The following is a 25525-nucleotide window of genomic DNA, read 5'->3' as shown; positions in this document are numbered from 1 at the left end:
TGTAATAAGAGGAAATCATATCAATTTTCCCTCTTGCTGCTCTGTGTGGCTGATTTTGTTTAGTTCTCAGTATAGAGTGCTAAAGGCCATCTTGTTTGACCAAATATCGCATTCATATCTGCTAACCACAAGCTACAACCACAAGTTGAGGGAAGGTCTATGTTTATCTTTCCGACTTGCAAAACATAAGCCTATTTCTAATCTCTCTTTTGAAGAAATGACTTCTGGGTGGAAAAAAAAGAAAGAACTTCTCTAAAAGGTCACGTGTGCTTATCACAGCAGCTAGGACTGTAGTGGGGGAACATCCCACAAACTGAATAGCCCATGCCAAACAATCAAGATTCAAAGTAAGTGCAACATAACAAAAAGCAATCCAGTCCTTGAGGATTTATTAACGTGCAACTGAAAGAAGATCAGAGGGAGATCTAATCTGACGGAGTGCTTACACGCAAAATGGAGAACCCGCTGGTTTTATCCTCTCAGCTCAACTCGGCATCAAGAGTGAAAACTCTCTGTAAAATCATGAAATCCTTGAATAGAGAAGGGGCAAAGCCAGACTCAGGAAACAGGTAAGAGACTGAGGGATTTGGTTTTGAATGTTCATTATTTTTTGACTTTCTTGCTCAATGTGAAAAACAACAAAATACCTGAGTCCAGATTGCATTCCGCTACTCAGAGCAGAAATAGCATGCAGGATAGAGCTTTGAAAAGACGAGAGAAGGCCAGAAGTCTAAGAGGCGAGCATGGACCTACAGTTCAAAGAATGGAGAAGAAATGGTGAGGGAGGGAATGAATTCCATTGAGCCTTTTGCAGCTACAGGGAAGATAAGAGCATGTTCTTGTTTCAATGAAAGCTTTATTCAAACCTTATCCCCTCCCCTCCAAAAATTTTTAAAAAATCAAGATGTAGTGAGGAGTCTGCAGTCATGCAAAAATTACTATTTTTTTTTATTTCAGGTAACAAACGTTGACAAATGCAGAAACTGGTTCACATTTGGTCAAATGCATAGCATGTAGTGAAAACCGTTGCAAATATATATGTATTTTAGGAGGGGTTTTTTTGGGGGGGGGCAGTTTGCCAGTCCACAGAAAAAGCATACTACTGAAAGGGTCTGTTAAAATCCGAATGTTATTTATTTATTTAGAATGTTTGTATAGCCTCCCAACTCCAACAATGTGATTCTGGCAGAGTAGAAAATGTTTAAATAAAAATATGAAGGAAAAAAGAAACATTTTTTTTTCAAGCAAACCCAAGCAACTAACCCAAGTTAGTTGTCTCAGAAGTTGTTCTATAAAGAGGCCAGTATATCTCTCTGACTAAAAGCAAAATAAAACAGTTTTATTTATTTAAATGGTTCCCAATCACCGAGATCTGAATTCAGGATATGGAGATATGTGTTCCTCCTTTTGAAGTAAAAATGAAAGATATTTTGCTAATTCATAATCAGAACTAAAGATCTATCTACAAAGCTATCGTGAGATCTGATATCAGGGCTAATAATGACTAAGTACCCGTGTTTTCCCAAAAATAAGACCCTGTCTTATATTTTTTGAACCCAAAAATAAGTGCTTGGCCTTATTTTCGGAGATGTCTTATTATTTTGGGGCTCATGGAGCAAGATGGGGCTCCTCTTGCCGTCTTACCTGATTTTCAGCTCTGTCTCCCTAACCCTAACCAGAGGAAATGGTGGGGACCGATTGCTCAGGGCTTATTTTCAGGGAGGGCTTATTTTTTGGGGGGGTTATTATCAGAGAATATTATCACATTCTCTGATAATAAGCTTTGATTGGGTTTATTATCAGAGAATGTCTTAATTTAGGGGAAACAGGGTATAGTACCTGCCCACACACCTACAGTCAAAAGAGGGCAGATTTCAAAAGCATCTCCTCTCCCAAAATAAAAATATGATTGTTAACATTGCTAAGAGTCAAAATAAGTAGTTATTAACTCAAATCAATGTGTCCTTTAAGCAGAAAACAACATTCCTTGTCTTGATTAAGTTCAACGTCAGTCATGCGTATTTGCTAAAGAATCCTGTCTCAGAACACTAGTCTCTTTTCTGACTGCCAACAATACTGAGAAAATGTGTAAAGGGGAAAACATATCACTTCTGCCTATTGAAGGGCCAGTTCTTTGAAACACAATTAAGAAATAATTTAATTTAGTTAATTTAATTTAATGATCCTCCAATACTGTTTGATTTTCTTTAAGCGCTGCTCTGAAATCCTGCATAGCAATTGAGCATTAGTTTTTTTTTTCCCAAGTACCTAAACCTAATATGTGATTATGTTTCCTTGCATGCCGGTCTATTTTATTATTTATTTATTTATTTATTTATTTATTTATTTATTTATTTATTTATTTATTCAATTTCTGTACCGCCCTTCTCCCGAAGGACTCAGGGCGGTGAACAGTTAAAATAACATACATATAAAATGTGATCGGTTAAGAATTTTCAACATAAAGATTTAGGAAAATTAGAAGAGATTTATGTCAGCCCGGCTTGCTGAAATAGAAAGGTCTTAAGTGCACGACGGAAAGTACGAAGATCTGGGATCATTCGTATCCCTGGGGGTAACCTGTTCCAAAGGGTAGGTGCCCCCACAGAAAAGGCTCTTTCCCTGGGAAGAGAATTATATATATATCCTTTTAGGGATATATCCACAATTACACGGGAAGAAACCCGAAATATTAACTATACACACATACATACCCGTGAAAACTTACATAAACATATATATATATATATATATATATATATATATATATATATATATATATATATATACACACACATACATACACCATTATATGGTGATGCCCTGTACCCAGTGGTGAAATCCAATTTTTTTTTACTACCAATTCTGTGGGCATGGCTTGGTGGGTGTGGCAGAGGAAGGATACTGCAAAATCTCCATTCCCATCCCACTCTGAGGCCAGCCTGAGGTGGTATTTGCCAGTTCTCCAAACTACTCAAAATTTCCGTTACCAGTTCTCCAGAACCTGTCAGAACCTTCTGGATTTCACCGCTGCCTGTACATCTATTGCAAACTGGATGGGATCCAGTGGTTCCAACACTTTGCTCCCTTTCTCATGCTATGAAAACTGGTAGCACACCATTTCTAAAATTTGCAACCAAGAACTACACCTCTGGGATGGATTTTATGATCACAGATCCAGTCAAAGAGAAAAAAAAATGGTCATTTACAGCAGTGCCTTGGAGTTTTACCAAGGTTTGCTTGTGTGTTGCTACTCACATTAAAAGGGTATGCCAACATGGGATCATCCTGGTTAAGAATGTCAGCATAGAGTGGCAAATGAAACCTGCAACATAATTGCAATGCAAATATTCTGTGTTCAAGATTCCAGTAATTTTCATTATTCCATGCCTGGGGCACATATTCAGGCCTCATGATATCGTCATACCGATTCTCTTTTAGTCATCTTTTTCCTCTAAGTATTTGCACTCTTGCAAATTTTGGATTTCCTGCAAGCCTGCTAACACTTCCGTACTGGGCACAACTGATAGCTGGTGCATTTTGGTTATGTAAACAGCAACACTCATATCTTTAATACTGGAAAGTGAGGAAGTGGTTTCTTGTTTATATGTATGATGATTTGAATAAATACAAAGAACCCATACATGCAAAGTAGTAGCAAACGTCAGCCTTGTGATGTTTAGCAATAATACTTGAAAACACACACAAAAAAACCTTAGTTACATTGCTATGCTAGACTGTGGTGTAATGTGTAAATAATGATTATTGATTGGATACTTAAATTTCCAAGTTCTTAGATTATTTTTTAAAAATTAGTTTGTAAAGTGTCATGTTGGGTATTATTTACATAAAGCTAATTGTTTTCCTAAACACTTACAAGTTTGCCTATCTTTGGTGGTCTATCCAGATTGTCAGGTTGGCATGTTCTGGGTCTCCTAGGTGACCAAAGACACTGGTGGAACCTACAAAGAGTGCCTTCTCTGCCATGGTGCCTGCCTTATTTTCATCCCTTTGAGGTTGTCCACATCAGGAAACAAACTCCACAAAATAGCAATAGCACTAGACTTATATACCATTCCATAGTGCTTTATAGCACTCTCTGACTGTTTTACAGTGTTAGCATATTGCCCCCAACAATCTGGATCCTCATTTTACCGACCTTGGAAGAATGGAAGGCTGAGTCAACCTTGAGCTGGTCACAATCGAACTTTAAGCTGTGGGCAGAGGGGGCCTGCTATACTGTATTCTAACCACTGTGCCACCACAGATCCTAGACTAGAACTAAGCTTCATTGATATATACTCTGTGGTAATAGTGAGATTCAAATCCCGTTGCTACCGGTTTGCTCGTGGGCATGGGCATGCTTGTGTACGCACGTGCCACTTCTGTGCATGTGCATAAGCTTCTGCGCATGCACAGAGACGTCTGGGTGGGTGGGTGGAGCGTCCCGCTGCCACCACTACTGGTTCACCTGATCCAAGGAGAACAAGTAGCAACCCATCACTGCTCTATGGACAGTTTGTGATTTTCCTCTCTCTTATACCTTACTGATTCAGGGAAGAGCCAGCTTGATTCTCTTCTTAAAACTTAATGAATACCTCTGCCTTTTTTTCTTTTTGTAACAGCTTCTGAATATATCCATCAAGGCCATCTCTATGTTCCATGTTATAGAACAGTTTCCCCCCTCCCCCAGAGATAGTCTTGACCTGCCAGCCTTCAAGGAAGCCATGAAAACTTGATCCCCCCCCCCAAGGTATTGGGGCTAGATTATTAGTGGGACCCAGCATTGTGCTTTGTGAACAAGAATTTTTTTACAAAGACCTTGATAAATTGGATTTGAATATACATTGTATTTTTATCCACTGTTCATTGTTCCATTGCTTAGATAGACGGCCATATAAACTTGTTAAATAAATAAGCAAGATTTGATGCCATCTAGAAGCTTTGAATTCTCAAGCTGCATGGTTATATTTGCAGAGAACCAGGTTGTACCAGTTAAATACACAACCTGTATTCAACTCTCAAAGCTTTGGCTATGGTCTCTAGAAAATGTTGCTATTTATAATGAAAAAGAAGGATGAAATTCTGAAATGCTTGAAAATTAAATTAAATGTCATCAGATTAAATGTAACTGAGGTTTAGCTTTTTGTACTTTCCTTTTTGTAGGTCAAGGATGCCACTCAGATGCCAAATGTTGAATCCATAAAAAGAGATTTATACACCTATGCATACATCAATCCTCTTTTTCTATATTCATTATAGTAATTAAAATACAATACAAGTAATATGGTACAAGAGAGCTAAGGTTAAACATCAGGATAAAAACTGGGAGACTATGAGTTCTAGTCCAGGGGTGGGTTCTATTTACCTTTACTACTGGTTCACAACAGGAGCGTGTACAAAGAAGCTTCTACGCATGCGCAGATCATCCATGATGACATCATGGCGGGTGGGTGGAGGCTCCCACTGGTTTTACTATTAGTTCTATAGAACCGGACCGAACTGGAAGCAACCCATCACTGTTCTAGTCCCTCCTTAAGTATGAAGCCAGCTGGATGACTGTGGGCCAATCACCTTCTCTACAAAGCAGGCAATCACAAACCACTTTTGAAAAACCTTGTCAAGAAAACTTCAGACAGTCAACAGGAGTTAATGCTGACAAGAAAGCATTAAAAAAAATAGTGGTGCAAGAAAAAATAATGTCCTAATGCTAGTTTTAATGGCTGGGTAGTTTGGGCTGAAAGCTCCACCTCCATTTTGTTCTTGTCTCTTGAGGTGATAGCATCTACTTGTACAAATCCTATGATATGGCAACCAAGGAATCAGAACAGAGGAAAAGAAAGCCATTATTATACCACATCATCACCCCCTTTGCATCATTCGATATTATCAAAGAAAGCAGCACTTTCTGGGGCAGCGATATACTAGCTAATGCATTCAAATTTTGCTGAATGCATCATGAAATGTGTTTCATTTTAATCATTTCAGCGACTGTATTTCCTCTTTTGTTATCTGATTTTAAACAGCACAGTATCAGAAGCTCATGATCTCAGCCTGGCTTCATGAAGATTAAGCCTATTCCTTTCCCCCCTCTCAAGTCCCTACTGATCTTGTCACCAAAGTAAATGTGAAAGACTATCAACATGAAAAGATGTTCATTTACCCTTTGCAGATGATTCTGTATGTAAAAATATTCAGAGGTGTAAGTGAGAAATCTATTATTCTCTCCTGCAAAAGGGGAGAATAACATCAACATTTATGGAATCATATGTGAAAGGGAAGCAATGAGCTTTACAGAGCACTCTGAGCTGGCAAAAGAGAAATGTTTGAAAAATCTTACCAGAGTAACTTTCATTTTCTTGTAGATCTCTTGAAAAAAGGAACCGGCTAAGTCTCTTGCATAAGTCTGAATTGCACCCAAATATGAATTTTGACAAATTTGAACAACTAGCAAAAGCATCAAGGTGAGACTTCTTTTGGAAATAAATAAATATATAATTAAAAAGGCTGCCATAAGGAAGGAGCCATATTTAATTCAGGACATCTATTGCATGCCTATTTTACAGGTTGTTTTCATTTTGCCATCATTGTCAATCAGTGTTTTCTCAATCTTAGTAATTTTAAGATGTGTGGCCTTCAACTCCCAGAATTTGAAAGCCATCATGCTACCCTAAATCATAGGAAGTTGTGTTCTGCCTCTCTCCTTCAGTTTAACAGGAAATAGTGTTTTGTTTTGTTTTGTTATTCTATGGAGAAAGTTTCATTAAAAGGTTTCCTGAGTAAGATGTAGAACGTTTCATTAAAAGGTTTCATGAGTAAGATATAGATTTTGCTTCTGCTTAATTTAATAAGATGATCATCAAGAGAGGGTTTTTTTTTAAGCTAAATCTCCAAGTTTAAATCACAAGGGACTTCCTGACATAAAGATGGCATAGCTCCACCAGAACAGGTTGGCATAGGTGGAGTATGTTCAACAACTTTTAGTATCTCTTTACTACAATGAAAGATGCTCAAAAACTCCACACCCAAATGCTAAAGGAACTTACAAGCAAAAAAGGCCAAAAAAACCCACACCCCACTCTAAAGAACTGAAACGTTTGAAGGGCAGTGGAGGAGAGATGTCAGCATAGTACTAATATGATGCTTCATCACCATGTTTTGATAGCAATTAGGAACATCTTTCAGTTCCTTTCCACCATTGTACAGCTTAGTGATTGCCCTTCAAACACGGATGCATGCATGTATGATGTTTATGAGATCTCACAGAATTCTTAATAGACTTCTTATAAGGTTTTATTTTAAAAAGACTATTTTTTGCAGGAACTACATGTGTCCTATTTCTTTCTTTTTTATGTGTACTTTATAAAAATGGTAAATGTTAGATATCAATTTCAATATCAATTTCAATATCAATTTCCTTAATACTTCAACTCATAGCATTTTCCACCCAGTATACTGGGAACTACTTGGGAGTTCTGGTAGTTGAAAGAAAAATTGCCTTAATATATGAATGTTTTTCAATTGTCACATATTCTTTTTCTCAATGTATATATCATTACTGTCAGATGTAAATGCCTTATTCTCTAATGTGTAAATAGTATATGAATGGGATATCAGGGGTTAACTTATTCTTCAATCTTTAATGTATTCATGACTCACCACTCCCACATATAGCTCCACCCATTGTATATATAAGGAGCCATCTTCACCCTTTTACTTGCTTCTATCTGTGAATATTCAGTGAATATAGAATGCCTATTGTAAATAAAAGAAAATATATTTAAACCTTTACTTCTTAACATCTTTATTGAGTCTGATCCAGAAAATATTGCAACAAGCTGGTAGCAGAGGATGGTTAATTGACTCAATAAAAACTTAAAAATGTCCAAGCAGGATAGGCCCAACACCAGGGCCTACAGCAAAGAAATGGAAACAGAACAAGAAATAATCAACGAATCCACAAACGCAATTTCAAGAGAATCCGAAGAATACACCACTGAAGATGAAGAAATAATAGATGAAAACGATGACCAGGAGGAAATCGAAATAAAGAATAACGAACTCAGGTCAGAGATATTAAAACTATTAAAAAGCCAGAAAAATGATAAAAGCCTCATCGCGAACCTCCAAGAAATGCTGAAGAACAGCGGAGCAGCGAGAGAGAAAAACATCACTAATGAGAAGCCTAAAGAACCAAAAATTGTGAGTAATATGACTACAGAGAAAGTCATTACGAAGAAGAAGAAATGTGATCCCGCACGAAATTTTGAATGGCAGCCATCTTGGTCTCAACAGACCTCCAAGATGAGCGAAGCAGAGCCAATCAAAATGCTCAGTTCAAAATTTCTGGCGCGAAAAACGTTATCAGACAACGAAGATGAAAAAGAGGATTCAAACTCCTCGGAAGAGTCAGAATCAGAAAGTGAAGATGACTCAACAAAATCCCAAGTAAAGTCAGCGATGAAAACGCTTTTTGCTGCTTTTGGGCCAAAACTAAAAATTACCAAAAAGATACCGAAGAAGAGAGCGAACAAGCCGATACCTCAAGACCTGCCCGCTCCCATCCTGACTACGAGAGCGACGACGCCCAAACCTAGAGAGCCTTGTCGATTCCGCCCTACACCAAAGACCGAAGCAAGTGACTACACTTCCAAAAAGAAAAGAAGAGCAGCCGCCGTCGTCAGAGCTCCCAAGGCCGAAACAGAGACCGACTCGTCTGAAGAAGAGCAGCACGAGCGAGCCGCGGTGGAGAGAACCTTCCGTAACGAAGTCAAAGAAGAAATGGACAACGCGCATGCGCGAAACTACGCAGACGACCCGGGAAGACATGAACTGGTGAAAGAGCCACGCAGACTCGTTGCGAGCATCCCCATGCCGTTTTGCAATTTTCTACACTTGCGAGACCACGGACTACCTCAGGTTGTAAGTAATGGACAAAATAATGTGGGAAACTTACCCAGTGACTTCCCAAAACTAAGGGTTGATGGCATTAATTTGCAAGAATGGTATCAACAGCTCCAGGTGGTCTTTATGAAGGAAAACTTACTATTCTTTATCACTAGTCCCCCAAAAAGACCTTGGACTTTAAAAATAGATTGTTTACACCATAGAGCTTTTTACTTAATAATATCTAGTGTGTCTCCTGCAATGTATCATAGCATCAAACCAAATCAGACTGTTTCTGAAATTATCCAATGCATGTTTAATTTGTTTCACAGCGACAGTGTAGCTACCACCACAAGAATGTCTAAGGATTTCTTTTCATCTAGAGTAAAACCAGGGGTTTCCATAAGTGAGCATTTAATATCTTTAAACAAAATAAGAGCTGAACTGCACTTGAGGGGGGAGGTGATTTCAGATCAAACAATGAAAAGTGTTATTATCAACTCACTTGATTCATCATGGGATAGCTTTATGTCACATTTAGACACTATCAATCTAGGATATTTATCCATAGAAAGTCTATCTAACAAACTGATAGCAGAAGACAATTCAAGAAAAAATCGTTCTAGCAATCACACAGAACACAAACCTTTTAGGAAAGTAATTTTCCAAGAAAAATATAATGAAACATACAAATGTCACAATTGTGGATCCAGGGAACACAATAGAAGAGATTGCCCCAAAATTTCAAAGGAAAGACACAGGTCAGAATATAGGAACAAATACAATTATAGACAGTCATCCATAGATAGACATAGATATAGAAGCCCACCAAATTACAGAGAAAATAGAGGGGGCAGAGAAAATTCAAAAGATAGAAAATCTGGTTCACTGAATGGACTAAATAAACAAGACAGCACAAAATTACAGCAAAATGAGAACAATAATTGGCTTATTGATTCTGGAGCAACTAATCATACCACCAATAACAAAAATATACTGTCTTCATTTACAGAAGATAAATTTGTAATAAAGGTAGCTAACCAAGAAAAGGTTCAAGTATTAGGCAGAGGGAATGTAACTTTGCCTGGTCTAGGAAAAATAGAGGGGGTATTGTTAATACCTGAAATACCTCATAACATACTAAGTGCCATAAAACTAAGTAGAGATTCTGACATTAATATAGTTTTCTCAAAGGGAAAAGCGACTTTAGAGAAGAATAAAACAAGTATAGGCACTGTAACGATTAAAGGAGGCCTACCTTATTTGATAACAAAGGAAGAATGGTTGCATAACATTGATTCAAATATAGAAGATTGTATTGAAGCAGATGATGAAAATATTAGCAACAGTGACAATGATGAATGTAAAATATCTCATAATCATACAGATACACACGATAAAAAAAAACCAAAAATAGGTAAGCCAATTCATGATGAGTGTGCTCACATCTTGCATAGGAAGTTAGGACATGCCAGTTTTCCTGTAGTACAAAAAATGACTGAACACGCAGAAGGTGTCAAAATAAAAAATTGTGAAAACTATTTGGAATGCTCAGTATGTAAATCTACAAAACTAAAAACTAGTCCTAGGCCAAGAAACTCTACTAGATCAACTAACAAAATTTTTGACTTAGTACACATGGACCTAGTAGGCCCATTAACTCCATCAATCACTTATAGAAAACGCTACTTCCTGACAATAGTAGACGATTATAGCCGTTATGGTTTTGTTTATACGCTAAAACATAAGGATGAAACATTTCAAAAATTTAAGGAATTTTACAAACGCATAGAAACACAACACAATATCAGAATAAAGCAAATTATGACAGATAGGGGATGTGAATTCATGTCTAAAGAATTCTCCCAATGGTTAAAGGACAGAGGAATGCTACATTACACGTCTAGTCCATTTTCTGCGTTCCAAAACGGAATTGCAGAGAGGAAAAATTCCACATTACAAACCATGATTAGATGCACATTGGAGGATGCTGGCTTAAGCAAACAATTTTGGTCAGAAGCCCTACATTATTCAAATTACACACAAAATAGAACTTGGTCCAGTATTGTAAACAAAACACCATACGAAGTAATGTATAATAGGAAGCCAAAATTAGCACACATGCACATATTTGGAGTCACTGCAGACGTACACATACCCAAACAGTTGAGAAGAAAGGGAGAAAATGTATCCAGAAGACTCAAATTCATGGGATATGAAACTGGCACCAAAGGATACAGATTCATTGATAATAATAACAAATTTATAGTTTCCAGAACAGCTGTGTTCCATGAACAAGCCAACTGGTCTAAATTACATCTTAATGAAATATTTCCAAATAAATGTAAAGAAACAAAACCTCATGAGGAAGGGACCATAGAAAAACAAAATATCAACAAACACAAAAGCAAAACTAAAACTTGGACAAATAGCCAACACAAAATAAGAACAGACACACTGACCAAAAAGGAAGCAAGATATTTACACGATAACAATAGCAAACCTGAAAGAGTCATTAGGAACAACAGGAATCAAATGCCAAACAAATACAGGGATTACATAATGCATATGGATGGTGAATCAATAACACCTAACTCATATGAAGAAGTGTTAAAACTTCCTTGTGAGGAAAAAGAAAAATGAGAACTAGCTATGAAGAAAGAGATGGAAAGTTTACAAGGATTAAATGTATTTACACCTGCAATTGCACCTAAAGATAAAACAATTATTGGTACCAGGTGGATATATAAAATTAAGAATTTAGAAGGAGGTAATACTCTATACAAAGCTAGATTAGTTGCACAAGGATATGCACAGAAATATCCGGAGGACTATACTGATACGTATTCCCCCACAGTAAGAACAGAGAGTGTCAAAACAGCTCTAGTGGTAGCATCAGCACTCAACCTTGATGTATTTCAATATGACATACAGACTGCTTATCTACACGCGAAACTAGATAAGGAAATATATGTAAGAGCACCTCACAGTCAATACACCAACAAAAATGAAATTTGGTTGTTGAATAAGAGTTTGTACGGATTAAAACAATCTGGTAAAAGATGGTATGATTGTTTGGTAAAAGTACTTAAGACTATGGATTTCAATGCTACCACTGCTGATAACTGTTTTTTTGTCAAAAAGGGTGACAACTACGTTGAGTTTGTATTGATTTACGTAGATGATATTTTGTATATAGGAAAACACAAAGAGAGAAGAGAAACTTTTGTAAATAAGTTAAATGAACATTTCTCGTTGAAATCCCTAGGTAAAGTGAACAAATATCTTGGTGTCCAAATTAATAAGACTAGAAGGGGATTCAAACTTACTCAAAGAGATAAAATTATAGAACTTTTGAATAAATGTAATCTTATCAATGCCAAACCCTGTGATACTCCTATGCAAACTGATTTTCTTAGAAATACTGATGAATCTTCCCCTGAATTCAAGGATAACACATTTTATAGATCAATCATAGGTTCACTTCTCTATATATCTAATTGGACTAGGCCAGATATCGCCTTACCACTCAACTTATTATCCAGACACGTCAGCAAACCAACAATGTATCACTGGGAAGCTGTTAAAAGAATTTTAAGATATCTGAAAAGTACTCTAGATTTCTGCTTAGTATTAGAACCTAGTGATAACAAAGAACCAAAGCTTGTATGTTACGCAGATGCAGATTGGGCTGGAGACACGTCATGCAGAAAAAGTACATCTGGATATATTTTTCTCTTAAATGACTGTCCAGTTTACTGGTACACTGGTAAACAAGAACTAGTAGCCACTTCAACGACAGAAGCAGAATATGTTTGTTTATCCAAAGCTGCAAATAACCTTGTATGGTTTAACGATTTAATTTCAGATGTTTGGAAAAAACCTGCTTTGCCTTTTGTCATGCATGAAGACAATAAAGCAGCTATTGAAATATCTAGATCTGATGCCATTGGACAAAGGTCCAGACATATAGATATAAAATTTAAACATGTGAGACAGTTGTCTCAGGATGGATTTATTAAGGCAATACACTGTGATACTTCAGAACAATTAGCTGACATATTAACAAAGCCCTTACCTTCTAAATAGCACAAATATCTGACTTCTAAACTGCATATTTTATATTGTCCTGAATCTGAATGTAATTGGTGTTGTATAACGAATCGGCATTTAGAGGGGGATTTGTCAGATGTAAATGCCTTATTCTCTAATGTGTAAATAGTATATGAATGGGATATCAGGGGTTAACTTATTCTTCAATCTTTAATGTATTCATGACTCACCACTCCCACATATAGCTCCACCCATTGTATATATAAGGAGCCATCTTCACCCTTTTACTTGCTTCTATCTGTGAATATTCAGTGAATATAGAATGCCTATTGTAAATAAAAGAAAATATATTTAAACCTTTACTTCTTAACATCTTTATTGAGTCTGATCCAGAAAATATTGCAACAATTACGAAATCTGCTTTTTGAATGTGTGTGTTTTCAGCTATAGGTTCAGTGACATTCTGGTGTCCACCTAAGTGTCCCCATCTATAAAATGGATAAATATTTGTGAAGTGACTTCTGATTTCTGTTTAAAAAGACATACTCCTCCACTTACAACTGCAATTGGGGTCAGAATTTTCATTGCTAAAGTAAAGCAGTTGTTAAGGGAGTCTTACCTGATTTTATGAGTTTTTTTGCTATGGTTGTTAAGTGAATCACTGCAATTGTTAAACAAGTCATGGAGTAGTGAAGTGAATCCAGCTCCCCAATGACTTTGCTTGTCAGAAATCAGCTGAGAAGGTTGCAAATGGTAATCTGCTCCGTCTCAGCTAGGTTATCAGCCTTGCCTGCTATTGTCTTTATCTCCTCATTATTTGTTTCCCTCTGCAAATTAATTTCCCTCTAAATTAATTTATTTTGCACACTTCTCCAGGGCTGCGCCACATATTATGATCTATCTGAAATCCAATTTTCTCAACTGCTTGTGAAAGTAGCCCAGCACGTACTTGAAAAGGTCACTTCCCAAACTTTTTAGCAGAAGAATGGTTGAGACTTTTGAGTGTACCTTTCGGTGAGCTACAATGTCAAAGACCAGTGACCACTATGGACAATTTGACATAGTTGGCTTTTTAAAAAAATACGAAGAAGAAGAAAAGAAAAGCAACTCTCATCTCCTAAATTAAATATAAATCCTTCCAAAATAGCATGGCATTTGGTGAAAAAGTCATTATATTGCTGTAAACAAATGGTGTGTTTATGTCCCAGCACCACTGCTTATTGCAACCTTCTTTTTGAATATCATAAAGCTTCCTGTGTAATGTTAAAAATAGTCTGTGGTCATAGTGTCTTCGGCAGTGTTCGAAACCACATTTCAGTGTGAACAATTCTCTTTCCTTCCCAAGCTTTTATGTATAAAGCTGTTTCATAGATCATCGACCCACCACAAACAAAACGGTCTCTTTTGGTTATTTATTTATTTTAAAAGAATAAAGGTGTCAAACATGCATTTACTTAGATTAAGGGTGTATAATAAGTGACTCAGAAGACAGCACTTCCTTTCCATACATTGATTCTTTTCATAAGTTAATAGGAAAGACATAAGTGAAATCAGATCAGAAGCTTTTTGAAGCTTGTTTTTCTCTCTAAGAAATCCTTATTCGATACCATGAGAAATATGACAGACGGAAATCAACCGGAGATAAAATATGTTAGGAAAATCTGCAAATATGCACACAGTAGGTGACACCTCTTTTTTTTGTCTTGTGCAGTGAGTCCCCTGAAACTGTAAAAAAATGGGCTGAATCTTTTGACCAGCTGATTTCTCACAAAGGTTGGTATTGATGTTTTCAACTAGCATTATGCTTCATTACAGTTCAACATCTTATAGCAAGGCTCAATTGTTTCATGCAAAATATCTTTTCATTATTATTTTTCTGCGATGAAGGATTAACCGTGTGTAAAGTGAAGAAGTCTATTAAGTTTGACTGCCAGATTGCTGTGAAAAATGGCCCTGAATTTTGATCACTACCATAAAAGCTTAGAAGTATTGAAGCTTCAGTAGTAGAGAAAATTATTCAAGGAAGAAGTGGATATTTTATTAATCCTTAAGGACTAATATTAAATTTATGTTATGTAATGCACAATGAACAATTGTGTATTGGAACTTGTGACTATTAACTTGGATATGAACTTCTAGGTATTCCATCAGTATCAATTATGATTTAGGATGTCAATATTACAAACAAAATTATTTTATTTTTTAAATCCAAAATTCAGTATACCATTGAAAAGGAAACAAAAAGTCATACAATTTTGAAGTTCAATAAAGGAAAAAATTTACTCAATGAAAATGGCTGTTGATTGTGACATCATTAGTCAATAGACAAATCATCTTCCTTTCCCGTTTCCACTTGAAAATTCCAAGTCTTCCAAGCAAAGACATGCTGCAGCTTTCAATTATTCTCAGTAATTGTACATTAAACTATAGTTTCTAAATATACCTGTAGTGCTTATTTCATCAGCGGTGAAATCCACTTACTTTTGCTAGTGGTTTGGGAACAGGAGTATGCGAGAGCACGTGCAGGAGCATGCATGTGCATGTGCGCCTCTTCTGCACATGCACAAAGCCTTCTGTGCATGTGCAGAAGGTCAAAAATGGAATGGAATGATGTCCTACCAGTTTACGAGAGTCGGGTAGATCCAGCAGGATTTTACTGCTGATTACCATGTCTACTCAATTTTTGCTGGCCCATAGTTCAATATGCATTACCTAAAGGCTGCCTTGCTGGACCTCAGACAGAGTTTTTTAAAATTATTTTTATTTTTATTTTATTTTATTTTATTATTATTATTATTATTATTATTATTATTATTATTATTATTATTATTATTATATTTATTTTTTACACAAACAGACAAACAAACATACAATGCATTTTTTCCGAACAGAGTATTGGCCAAGTCACATATTTATACAATTTTTAGTCATCTTCAACACAATTTATGTATTTCACTTTTTGCCATAACAATCTTTCTCTCTAATTTTTATTAACTAATGTTACCCTTCGCCCTAATCTCTAATCTTAATCAATTCAATTTTTCCCTTTTCTTTTTCCAAGTTAAAACCCTTACTAGATTCCCTTATTCTAATCACAAATATTTTTGTTTGTCAACTTTTCCAAATATTACAATCCAATCTCTTACTAAAAAAGTCACTTAAATATATAACGTTACAGTCATTCATTTCTTTTCCATTGCTTTTTCAAATATATATGTGATCTCTTCTTATTAAACAATAAACCAAATTATTTCACACAGTACATCTTAAACCTTAAATCCAATTTTCAATTACTTTTTCAAATATATATATTTTTACCACTTCAAAAATATCTTAATCACTTCTAATTGAACAATAAATCTAATTAATTCATAATACAATATAATTTCCAATTTTTTAGTTAAATTCCAAAATTACAATTAAAAATGTTCAATTATTAGTTTCCATAGTTACAGTTAAAGATCATCCAAATATTACAATCTCATATATTAAACTCATTTGTGTTTCTAAATCTTATTTCAATTCATTTATAAATCAAGATAATTATCCATTGCTTTATACTTAATTTAAACACTTAATTTAAACAAGATTAATTTTCAGCTTAATTTCCAATATTTTAATTAATTTAATTATTACAGTTAAAAACATTCCAAGCATTACCAATCTCAGCTGTTGCATTTTCTAAAATTCATTATATCTATGAATCTTACTTCAATTCATTTTTAATTCTAAATGTATTTCTTTCTCCCATTTTCTTCTTCTTCTTCTTCTTCCTCTTCCTCTTCCTCTTCCTCTTCCTCTTCCTCTTCCTCTTCCTCTTCCTCTTCCTCTTCTTCTTCTTCTTCTTCTTCTTCTTCTTCTTCTTCTTCTTTTTCCCCTATCTTTTTTTCTCCATTTTAAAATCCTGAACTCTTCTATTTTGCCTCAGACAGAGTTTTGAGCACCCTGGTGAGACCTGTCTTTAAAAAGTAGCACTGCAAATGAAGTAATCAGCGTACAAGCAACTTTTGAGTTAACACTCGACTCATGCCCATTGTAATGTGCATATGTTTGGATTGGTAGGATTTATACATAATCCACACACTGGATTAGAGGAGAAGAAAACACTATTATTATTTTTTTTACTGAAGAAGCCAATAGAAGCCTCCAGAAAGGTGGCCAAGTTTTGTGTTATTGCTATCTTCGAACAAAGACTAATTGTTTAGGTTCCCATAAGTTTTCTTTCCATGGCACTGAAAATGTGAGTCCTTAACATGTGTTTGTGCACTTTTTATACAGGTTTTGTAGGCACAATATTCTGTATTCTAAACAATTTATTGATTCTAAGATATTGCTCCATGTCTGTAATTTATATTAATATTTTCTATAAAATATAGGGTAGCATTACTGTAGATATATAAAAATAGCTGTGTATTGGATTAAGAGTGATAAAACATACTTAAGCATACTGTGCTATACTAAAGTAAATTTTATGATAAAAATTGTAATAAAAATGAAAGTGCTTGATAACTGGTGATAAGAAGCAATAAAATAAATGTAAGGATAAGACTTGACTGAAATCAGAACATATTTTATTTATGGTTTCAGACTTTAGACTGATCCAACATAGCAGCTCTTTGCATTTTACAGTTCTTTTATTTTATTGCCAATATCTATTTATTTTTCAGATTTACTAAGAATCTTCTGGAGATAGATCAGCTAGGGGTCTATGAAGTATTGCAAATAGTATTTCTATTTTTTTTTTCTTCCATTCAATTGTGTCTGCTTCTCAGAGACTGCCTGGACAAGTCCCTGCAGTTATCTTGGCAAGGTTACTCAGAAATGGCTTTCCATTGCTTCCTTCCTAGGGCTGAGAGAGAATGACTGGCCCAAGGTCATCCAGCTGGCTTCTTGCCTAAGGTGGGACTAGAACTCATAGTCTCCCAGTTTCTAGCCTGATGCCTTAATCACTGCATCAAAATGGTTCTCATCCACTAATATAAGTGGAACCAAATCCTGTAGTCAAAATATTATCTAGAGCCAGTATGTAAAGATACAATCAAATCTATAGTCAATGTGAAGATTGAAATACATTTGTGGATTGTGGTGCAATTCTAAACTCAATAACATTAATGGTGCATATCAAATACCTGTGTTGCAATAAACTACACACACGCACACACACACACACACACACATTTGAGAGCTGGTTGTTTTTGAAATAAATATGAGCTGGGTGTCAAGTTGATGTTTTCAAAATTACAAATGAATATGCATACATACTAATTAATATATAAATGAATCCAGTTGAAATTGACATTGATCTAAACAGTCTAATCTGCCCATTATTAGACCAAATAAGAGGTACATTGGAAATAATATGTCATACCTATTACAGGGAATCCTCAAGTTAAGAAGAAGTTATCTTCCCTACCTCTGTCTTTAACCTGAACTTATATTTAAATGGGAATTCATACTTACAAACGGACTACCTATTACTAAAACTGGTGCACAGTGTTGTCCTTCCTCAAGCTGATAAAGTGCTGAAACTGCACAATGCTGTCAGAAACCCCTGAAAATTACTGAAAACAGGCTACATATATGAAAAATGAACAGCTTCAGCAATTTGTCAGCCTGAAGAAGGAGAATGCCATCTGCCATATTTATTAACAGGCAGTCCATTCACATCTAGGGTTTGTCCTTAAATTAGATGTTTTTAATCTGGATACTGTTCTGACCTAGGATTCCTGATATAGTAAAAAGCACACAATTAGTCCCAAAAAACCCTTTTTTTATATTTTAACGGCTGTGAATTCCTTTCATTCTACAGCATGTGCTGAATCACCAAGAGTTTATAAATAGTCCAACAGAAGTCTGCCACAGTCCTTCAGATAAGGCTGGTAAAAACCCACCTTTATCTTCTTTGACACTCTGCCAAAGACCTAATTGGCAATTATCTTGGCAAGGCCACATGGGAACACAGAGTCAAAAACGGAGCTTCAAAGTACAAACCGACACCATCCACAACATTGCTTCCTGCAAAGGCCACGTGTCTTTGCTCTTCCTTTATGTCTTTTGGGAGGGGCCAATCACCTCCAAGCCTTACTCCCACCAAGTCGTCCCTTTTGTTTTAAGTGTTCTTGCCTTCTGGCAGCTCTGCACATGCACACACTAGGAACAGGCTCCCCTTGTTCCTCTGCCTCTCTGATGTTCGACTCTGGAGACTCCCAGATGGCCCTGCCCACTCTCTGCCTCAGATGCAGAGTCCTCATCTGAGCCTTCCCCAGACTTCAAGACTGGCGCATGTTCCTCCCCAGCCTCCTCACTGTATGACTCTGCTGCCAGCTCTGCAGGCTGCTGGCGGACCACAAAAGATACTGCCTGTACATTTCTCAAATTAAGCTCTGATTCTTCCAAAAGCTTTTCTTATTTACTGTATTCAAAATGAACCTCCACACAGTGAAAGTCTGGGACATTATTTTTGCTTATTCTTTACCATACAAATCAGAGTTATTGTTCCAGGACTGACTTTAAAAAAACAAAAACAAAAATGTGTAATTTAGGGAGAGAGTTAACTAAAAAACATCTGAAAATGGTAGTGAGAAAATGTCATCCTGTTTTATTTGCTGTTTCTTTGATTACATATTGTTTATTTTGTAGCTGGCTTAGATGCATTCATCAGGTTTTTGCGAAGTGAGTTTAGTGAAGAGAACATTGAGTTCTGGATGGCATGTGAAGAGTATAAGAAAAGCAAAGATGCCTCCCAACTTCCACTCAAAGCAAAGATAATTTATGAGACATTCATTGAAAGAGAATCACCAAAAGAGGTACAGTGAAAATAGTTCTCTTAACACAATTGGTCTTTTAAACCCTTAAAGATTCTGTCTGCAGGGAGAGGATGTCAAGGTAATGTCCATGACATGTCCTCTTGACTTTTCTGCACTCTACCCTATCTGAAATCTCAACCCTTGCTCCTAACAAAAATTACTGCACACAGTGAAACTTACTTCCGAGAAAATTTGCAATAACATTGTGTTTTATACTGTTTAATGTCATTTGGAATGAATCCATCTTTGAAAAAGGTTATGATTATTTAGCACATCCTACCACAAGGGGATGCGATGATGCAGTGGCTAAGACGCTGAGTTTGTCAATCGAAAGTTTGGCAGTTCAGTGGTTTAAATCCCTAGTGCAACGTAACGGGATGAGCTCCCGTTATTTGTCCCAGCTTCTGCCAACCTAACAGTTCGAAAGCACGTAAAAAAATGCAAGTAGAAAAATAGGGACCACCTTTCATGGGAAGGTAACAGTGTTCTGTGCGCCTTTGGCATTTAGTCATGCCAGCCACATGATCATGGAGACATCTTCAGACAGCGTTGGCTCTTCGGCTTTGAAATGGAGATGAGCACTGCCCCCTAGACTAGCACATATGTGCGAGGGAAACTTTTACCTTTAGCTTTTACTACAAGAGTATCCCAGAAGTGAAACAGGAATAAAAAATGAAAATATTCACTTGCTGAGAACTTTATCTGCCTATTTTTATTGCTACTTGTATTGTATAAGAATTATTCTTCCTCAGTCTTCTGAAGCAATAATTACTGGTGCAATTATTAGTACATACAAGTTATTGCTAACACATTGGCAAGATTTCAGATAAGACAAATGGATAAAATAAATCACCAATTTAAGGCCGGCGTTCAGAATAATAACTGTAGTGCTTTAAGCAGATTTTAAAAATTGATTACAGATTTGTTCAAAAAGCAAGAGTTAAGGATTGCATATTAATTATATATAATGGTAAATAAATATGCAGATATACTTCATGTCAGTGGTGAAATGTAAAATCTGTTACTACCAGTTCTGTGGGCATGGCTTGGTGTGTGTGTGTGGGGGGGGGTAATGTGACTGGTGAGCGTGGCCAACTTTTTTTTATTTTTTTATTTTTAAAACCATTTTTTCTACAACCTCTTTGGCTGAAGAGGTTGTAAAAAAATGCTTTTAAAAGCCTCTGACGATCCCAGTTGAGTTACCTGATTGTCAAAAGCTTCTTTTTTCTTTTAAAAACATTTTTTCTACAACCTCTTCGGCCGAAGAGGTTGTAAAAAAAATGCTTTTAAAAACCTCTGACAATCCCAGCTGAGCCGCAGGATCATCAAAGGCTTTTTTTTTTTTTTTACTTTTAAAAGCATTTTTTCGGCCGAAGAGTTTGTAGAAAAAATGCTTTTAAGTTTTTTTTTAAAAAAAAGCCTCTGATGATTGTGTGGCTCAGCTGGGCATGGGGAGGGGCAGGGATTTTTGCTACTGCTTCTCGGAACCACCCGCCGCCATTGTTACTGGATCAGGCGATCTGCTCCGAACCGGGAGTATTTCACCCCTGCTTCATGTATTGGCTTAGATGTTATTTATACTTAACTATCAAATGTCTATTGTGTGTCATGTATTCAAGAAAGGAATGTCGAAATATGTCTAGGAGACTATTATGATTTGTGCTATTGATTAGAACATTCCAGTCAAGTGGTGGTCATATAAATTGAACAAGCTAAATTATGGAAAGAAACTTTTTTTTCTCGCTCCCTGTGAAGATTGACAAACATTAAAACTAACCCTATCCTTCTTTTGAAATAATATAACATTAGTACAACTGGGGAGGTATCCATTCTAAATCCTACTAAATAAATGATGAACATTGTTAATGCTTTATTGTGCTCTGTTCCATTTTTAGGGGAAAAAAATAAAGAAATTGGAGCACACACACTTCTTGTCACTGAAAATCTACTGTGCCCCACTTAATTTTGTTGAACAAGCTTCTCATATGGATGTTCAGCACATATAGAATGCAGATGTTGCACTTGTCTATAGTGTGTTAGAGCTGCCATGTGATCCCAGGCAAAGACCCAGCTTGTCAAGGTGTTGCAAGCAGGTGTTTACAGTTTCTCAAATAGATAGCCAATTGACATAAGCCTATGAGATATATAACTCCCTGAGGACTCATTACTGAAACTTCAGCGCGGATGAGACTAAAAATATCCCCATCACATTTCTTGACCGTGCATCTCATAAAATTTGAATGTAGCAGATTTCTTTACAATACTTGGGCAGAATGTGTAGGATAGGAAGTCAATACCTTATATGGAAAAATTGGGAATAACCAACAACCATCCATTTTATCAAATGTTTTCTTCTTTTTCTCTAGGTCAACCTTGATTTTAATACCAAAGTCTCTGTAAATCAGAATATGGCTCATCCAACGCGCAACACATTTGATGCTGCACAGAACAAAATTTATGCCCTGATGGAACAAGACAGTTATCCGCGCTTCTTAAAGTCTAACCTTTACTTAGATTTACTCCATGGCAGACCTTTAGGCTGTTCAGCTCTTCGACGGAGATCACGTTCTTTTACCTTCAATGACTTCAAAGATGCCCAGCCAGATTTTGCTGTCTGGCTGTAAAAGTTAATTTCTCTTTGACTCCATCTTCATGCCAATGAAGGGGCATCATTATTGCCTCAAATAGTTTAGATGAGGGAAGTTATCATAGAACTCACAGAATTGTTTCCATTTTATTTTTATATTGTTTACTTGATGATCAAATCCAAAGGTTTCAGTTTCATTTATTGCATGGATAGCCAATATGTTTATTATTCTCAGATTCTCTCTATAAAATTAGGCCTTTCTGAACTGCAAAAATTTGGATGACTATTAAACAGAACAAAGTTAGTTTTATATCTCTTCACTGCCATCTAGTGATCATCTTTATTTCTGCAATTCATGTAGAGTAGACCTAATATTGTGAAGGTCAAGTCCCTAATAAACAGTACCCACATTTAACAATAATGGCTATGGACACGCATAGTCATAAATAGAAATATGTTTATTGAGTACAAAACCCAAATACAATATGTGACATTAAAGCAGGGAAATCCTGCCTCTTACCGTGTGGGAATGATTTTTGTAAGAACATCAGATAGCATTATTCATCAAGCATTAGAGCTATTCGTTTGCTTTCTTTATATTCTATGAAGCCATATATCACATTCTGAGACATGGTAAAGTGTGAAAATATTCATGTTCAACATTATGTTTCCTAATGTGAAAGTGTGAACAGATACATTCAACAATTTAGAAAGAATAAACACATCGTCAGAAGTTTGGTTTTAAATGTGACCTAGAAAAACGTTGAATAAATTGAGGAACAAGAAGTAGATATGCCTAGGATAAACTCTTTAGAAATTCAGTTCGGTGTAATCAGGCCAGAACCTGAAAGACCACAAGTTCTAATCGTGCTGAAGCATGAAACCTGTTGGGTAACCTGGGACCAGTCACTGCCTCTCAGCTCTAGGAAGCAGGCAACAGTAAACCGTGTCTGAAAACCTTCCCAAGAAACCTGGAGGGACCTATCCAGGCAGTTGTCAGGAGTCAATACTGACTTGAAGGTATGCACACAACCAAAAACAATAAATCTTATAAAATGTAGGGGAATTGGTGCCTGATTAAATCTTCTTAGGATAGTGTAATTAAAAAACAAAGAGGACACAAAATTGTGATATTTTCCTTTTCCTGTGAAACCACAATCAGAAATCTTTTTTGACATAGGTAAAAAATTGTAAGAGAGGATCGATAATTCAGAAAAAAAAAAGAATACTTAAAAGCTGTTCAAACCTGCTGTCAAGGTCTAACTGGTTACAACCTAGTATTTCATAAAGTACAAGTGATTGGTGGCCATGGGAACTGGGTACTTAAGACAACTCTTTGTTATAATTAGGCCATTTTGAGAAACCTCTGATGAGGAGTAACAGAATAAACTAACCTAGGATATGCAATGTTCCTCTCCCAAGGATATCCCTAAAGATAATCCATATAACTGTATGTGTGATGAAAGAATGTATACAAAGGCAGAGAAAGTGATGTGGAATGTTGAGTTTGGGAATTCTGTAAGAATCTTCCTTAAAATCTTATGCAGGGTACTGTACTTTAGTTTTCTGTTAAAAACTGTACCATTTGTATGTTCAGTCTGTAAATTTGTACCATTTGTAAATAAAGCACAGTGTAACAATCTGAGAAGACTTTTGTTATCTCTTTCCAAACAAGAGAGAAACATGGATACCTGTATATGGCTATATCAGGGCTCAAACCAGTAGGAAAAGTGTATCAGTACAGTGCACGCCCAGTTTTAAAATATTCCTCTTGTTTAACCACATAGCTTAAAGCTTCCACAAATCTATGCTTTTCCTCCCAGAAAAGTAAATGTGGACCATTTGCTTGCACCATCAAAAGAAAATTAGTAAGTTTATTTTGTTGCTGAGGTTAAAATGACCTAAAGTTTATTTCTTTTCCTTGTGCTACAGTTTTAAAGATCTGGTTCAGGGAACTTTAACTTCTTTGATTTATATTACGGTATTGCAGTGATTGATTTTCTATTCATTCCATGTAAATGAATGAACAGAGGGTGGTTCTCTTTTTGATCCTAAATTTGTGGATGTAATTATGTAAATACACTTGAAAATAAAATGAAAATTCAAAGACTGGGGAGGAAAAGGGGGGATTGATTTAGGCATGGAGAGTAAAGGAAAGCTGCTATTCTAATTTTCAGATTAAGCTGTTTGTTGAAAATGCTGTCTAGAGATATTGATAGTAAGGAAGGAGTGTTCTTTCTTTTAAAACATTTACTATTCAAGTCATGCTTGTAGTATATGATTCAGCATGTGCCAATTACTATACTCAGTTCTTTCTTCTTCTTTTTGCTTCAGGGTATCTGGTAGGGATATCTTGCCGTGCACAGCGACTTCTAAAATATTAAACACAAGTTTCATTCATTAAATAAAAAAATAACAGGATTAAATAATAAGTACCGCTGACATACTCAACGGTCCTGTATTAAAAAAATGGCATCTCTCCCTCCAGAAGTAACTGTTGACGGTGGAAATTTCATATGCATTAGCTGTGCAGATCTAAAAAAATTGAAAAATCATCAGAGAAAAGGGTGTAATGAGAAAAATGCCACATAGGCAGAAAAAGAAAAGCAAGGTGTAAGCAAGTACTACCAATCCAGGTGGAAACAAATGGCCAGGACTTGTTTGTAGCTACCATGTCTAAAACTATAACAGTAACAGAATTGGAAGGGACCTTGGAGATCATCTAGTCCAAACCCCTGGTCTCGCAGAAGACTATACTATTTCTGATAGTGGTGGCGCAGTGGTTAGAATGCAGTATTGCAAGCTAATTCTGCTGACTGCCAACTGCCAGCAGTTCAGCAATTCAAGTCTTATTGCTCAAGCTCAGGCTTCCATCCTTCTGAAGTTGGTAAAATGAGAACCCAGATTGTTGGGGAGAATATGCTGACTTAGAGAGGGTTTTAAAGCACTAAGAAGCAGTATAGAAGTCCAAGTACTATTGCTATTGCTATTCCAGTGTTGGGGCACCCACAATTTCCGAAGGCAATTTGTTCCACTGGTTAATTGTTCTCAATGTTAGGAATTTTCTCCTTAGATCTAGGTTGCTTCTGTGAGTGACATTGTCTTTCCTATCACCAAGAAACCTAATCAAAGTTTTCCCTATCTTATTAAGGAGCCCTGATGGCACAGCAGTTAAAGTTCAGCATTGCATTCA

At 36.1% G+C, this 25525-nt stretch overlaps 1 protein-coding gene across 1 annotated transcript; it reads left to right on the top strand.

Annotated features, from left to right (window-relative positions):
* Positions 1–253: 253 nt before the first annotated feature.
* RGS18 (regulator of G protein signaling 18) lies at positions 254–23974 on the top strand. The gene is made up of 5 exons (XM_034409599.3): positions 254–569; positions 6366–6464; positions 14651–14712; positions 19579–19745; positions 22112–23974. Exons 1-5 carry the CDS (start codon positions 454–456, stop codon positions 22367–22369), a joined length of 702 nt encoding a protein of 233 aa, XP_034265490.1. The 5' UTR covers positions 254–453; the 3' UTR covers positions 22370–23974.
* Positions 23975–25525: the final 1551 nt, after the last annotated feature.

Source organism: Pantherophis guttatus, chromosome 3 (assembly GCF_059756535.1).
Source record: "Pantherophis guttatus breed Tessera chromosome 3, ASM5975653v1, whole genome shotgun sequence".
NCBI classification, from domain to species: domain Eukaryota; kingdom Metazoa; phylum Chordata; class Lepidosauria; order Squamata; family Colubridae; genus Pantherophis; species Pantherophis guttatus.
The sequence above is the reverse complement of the archived record's forward strand: the minus strand, read 5'-3'. Positions and strand labels throughout refer to the sequence as shown.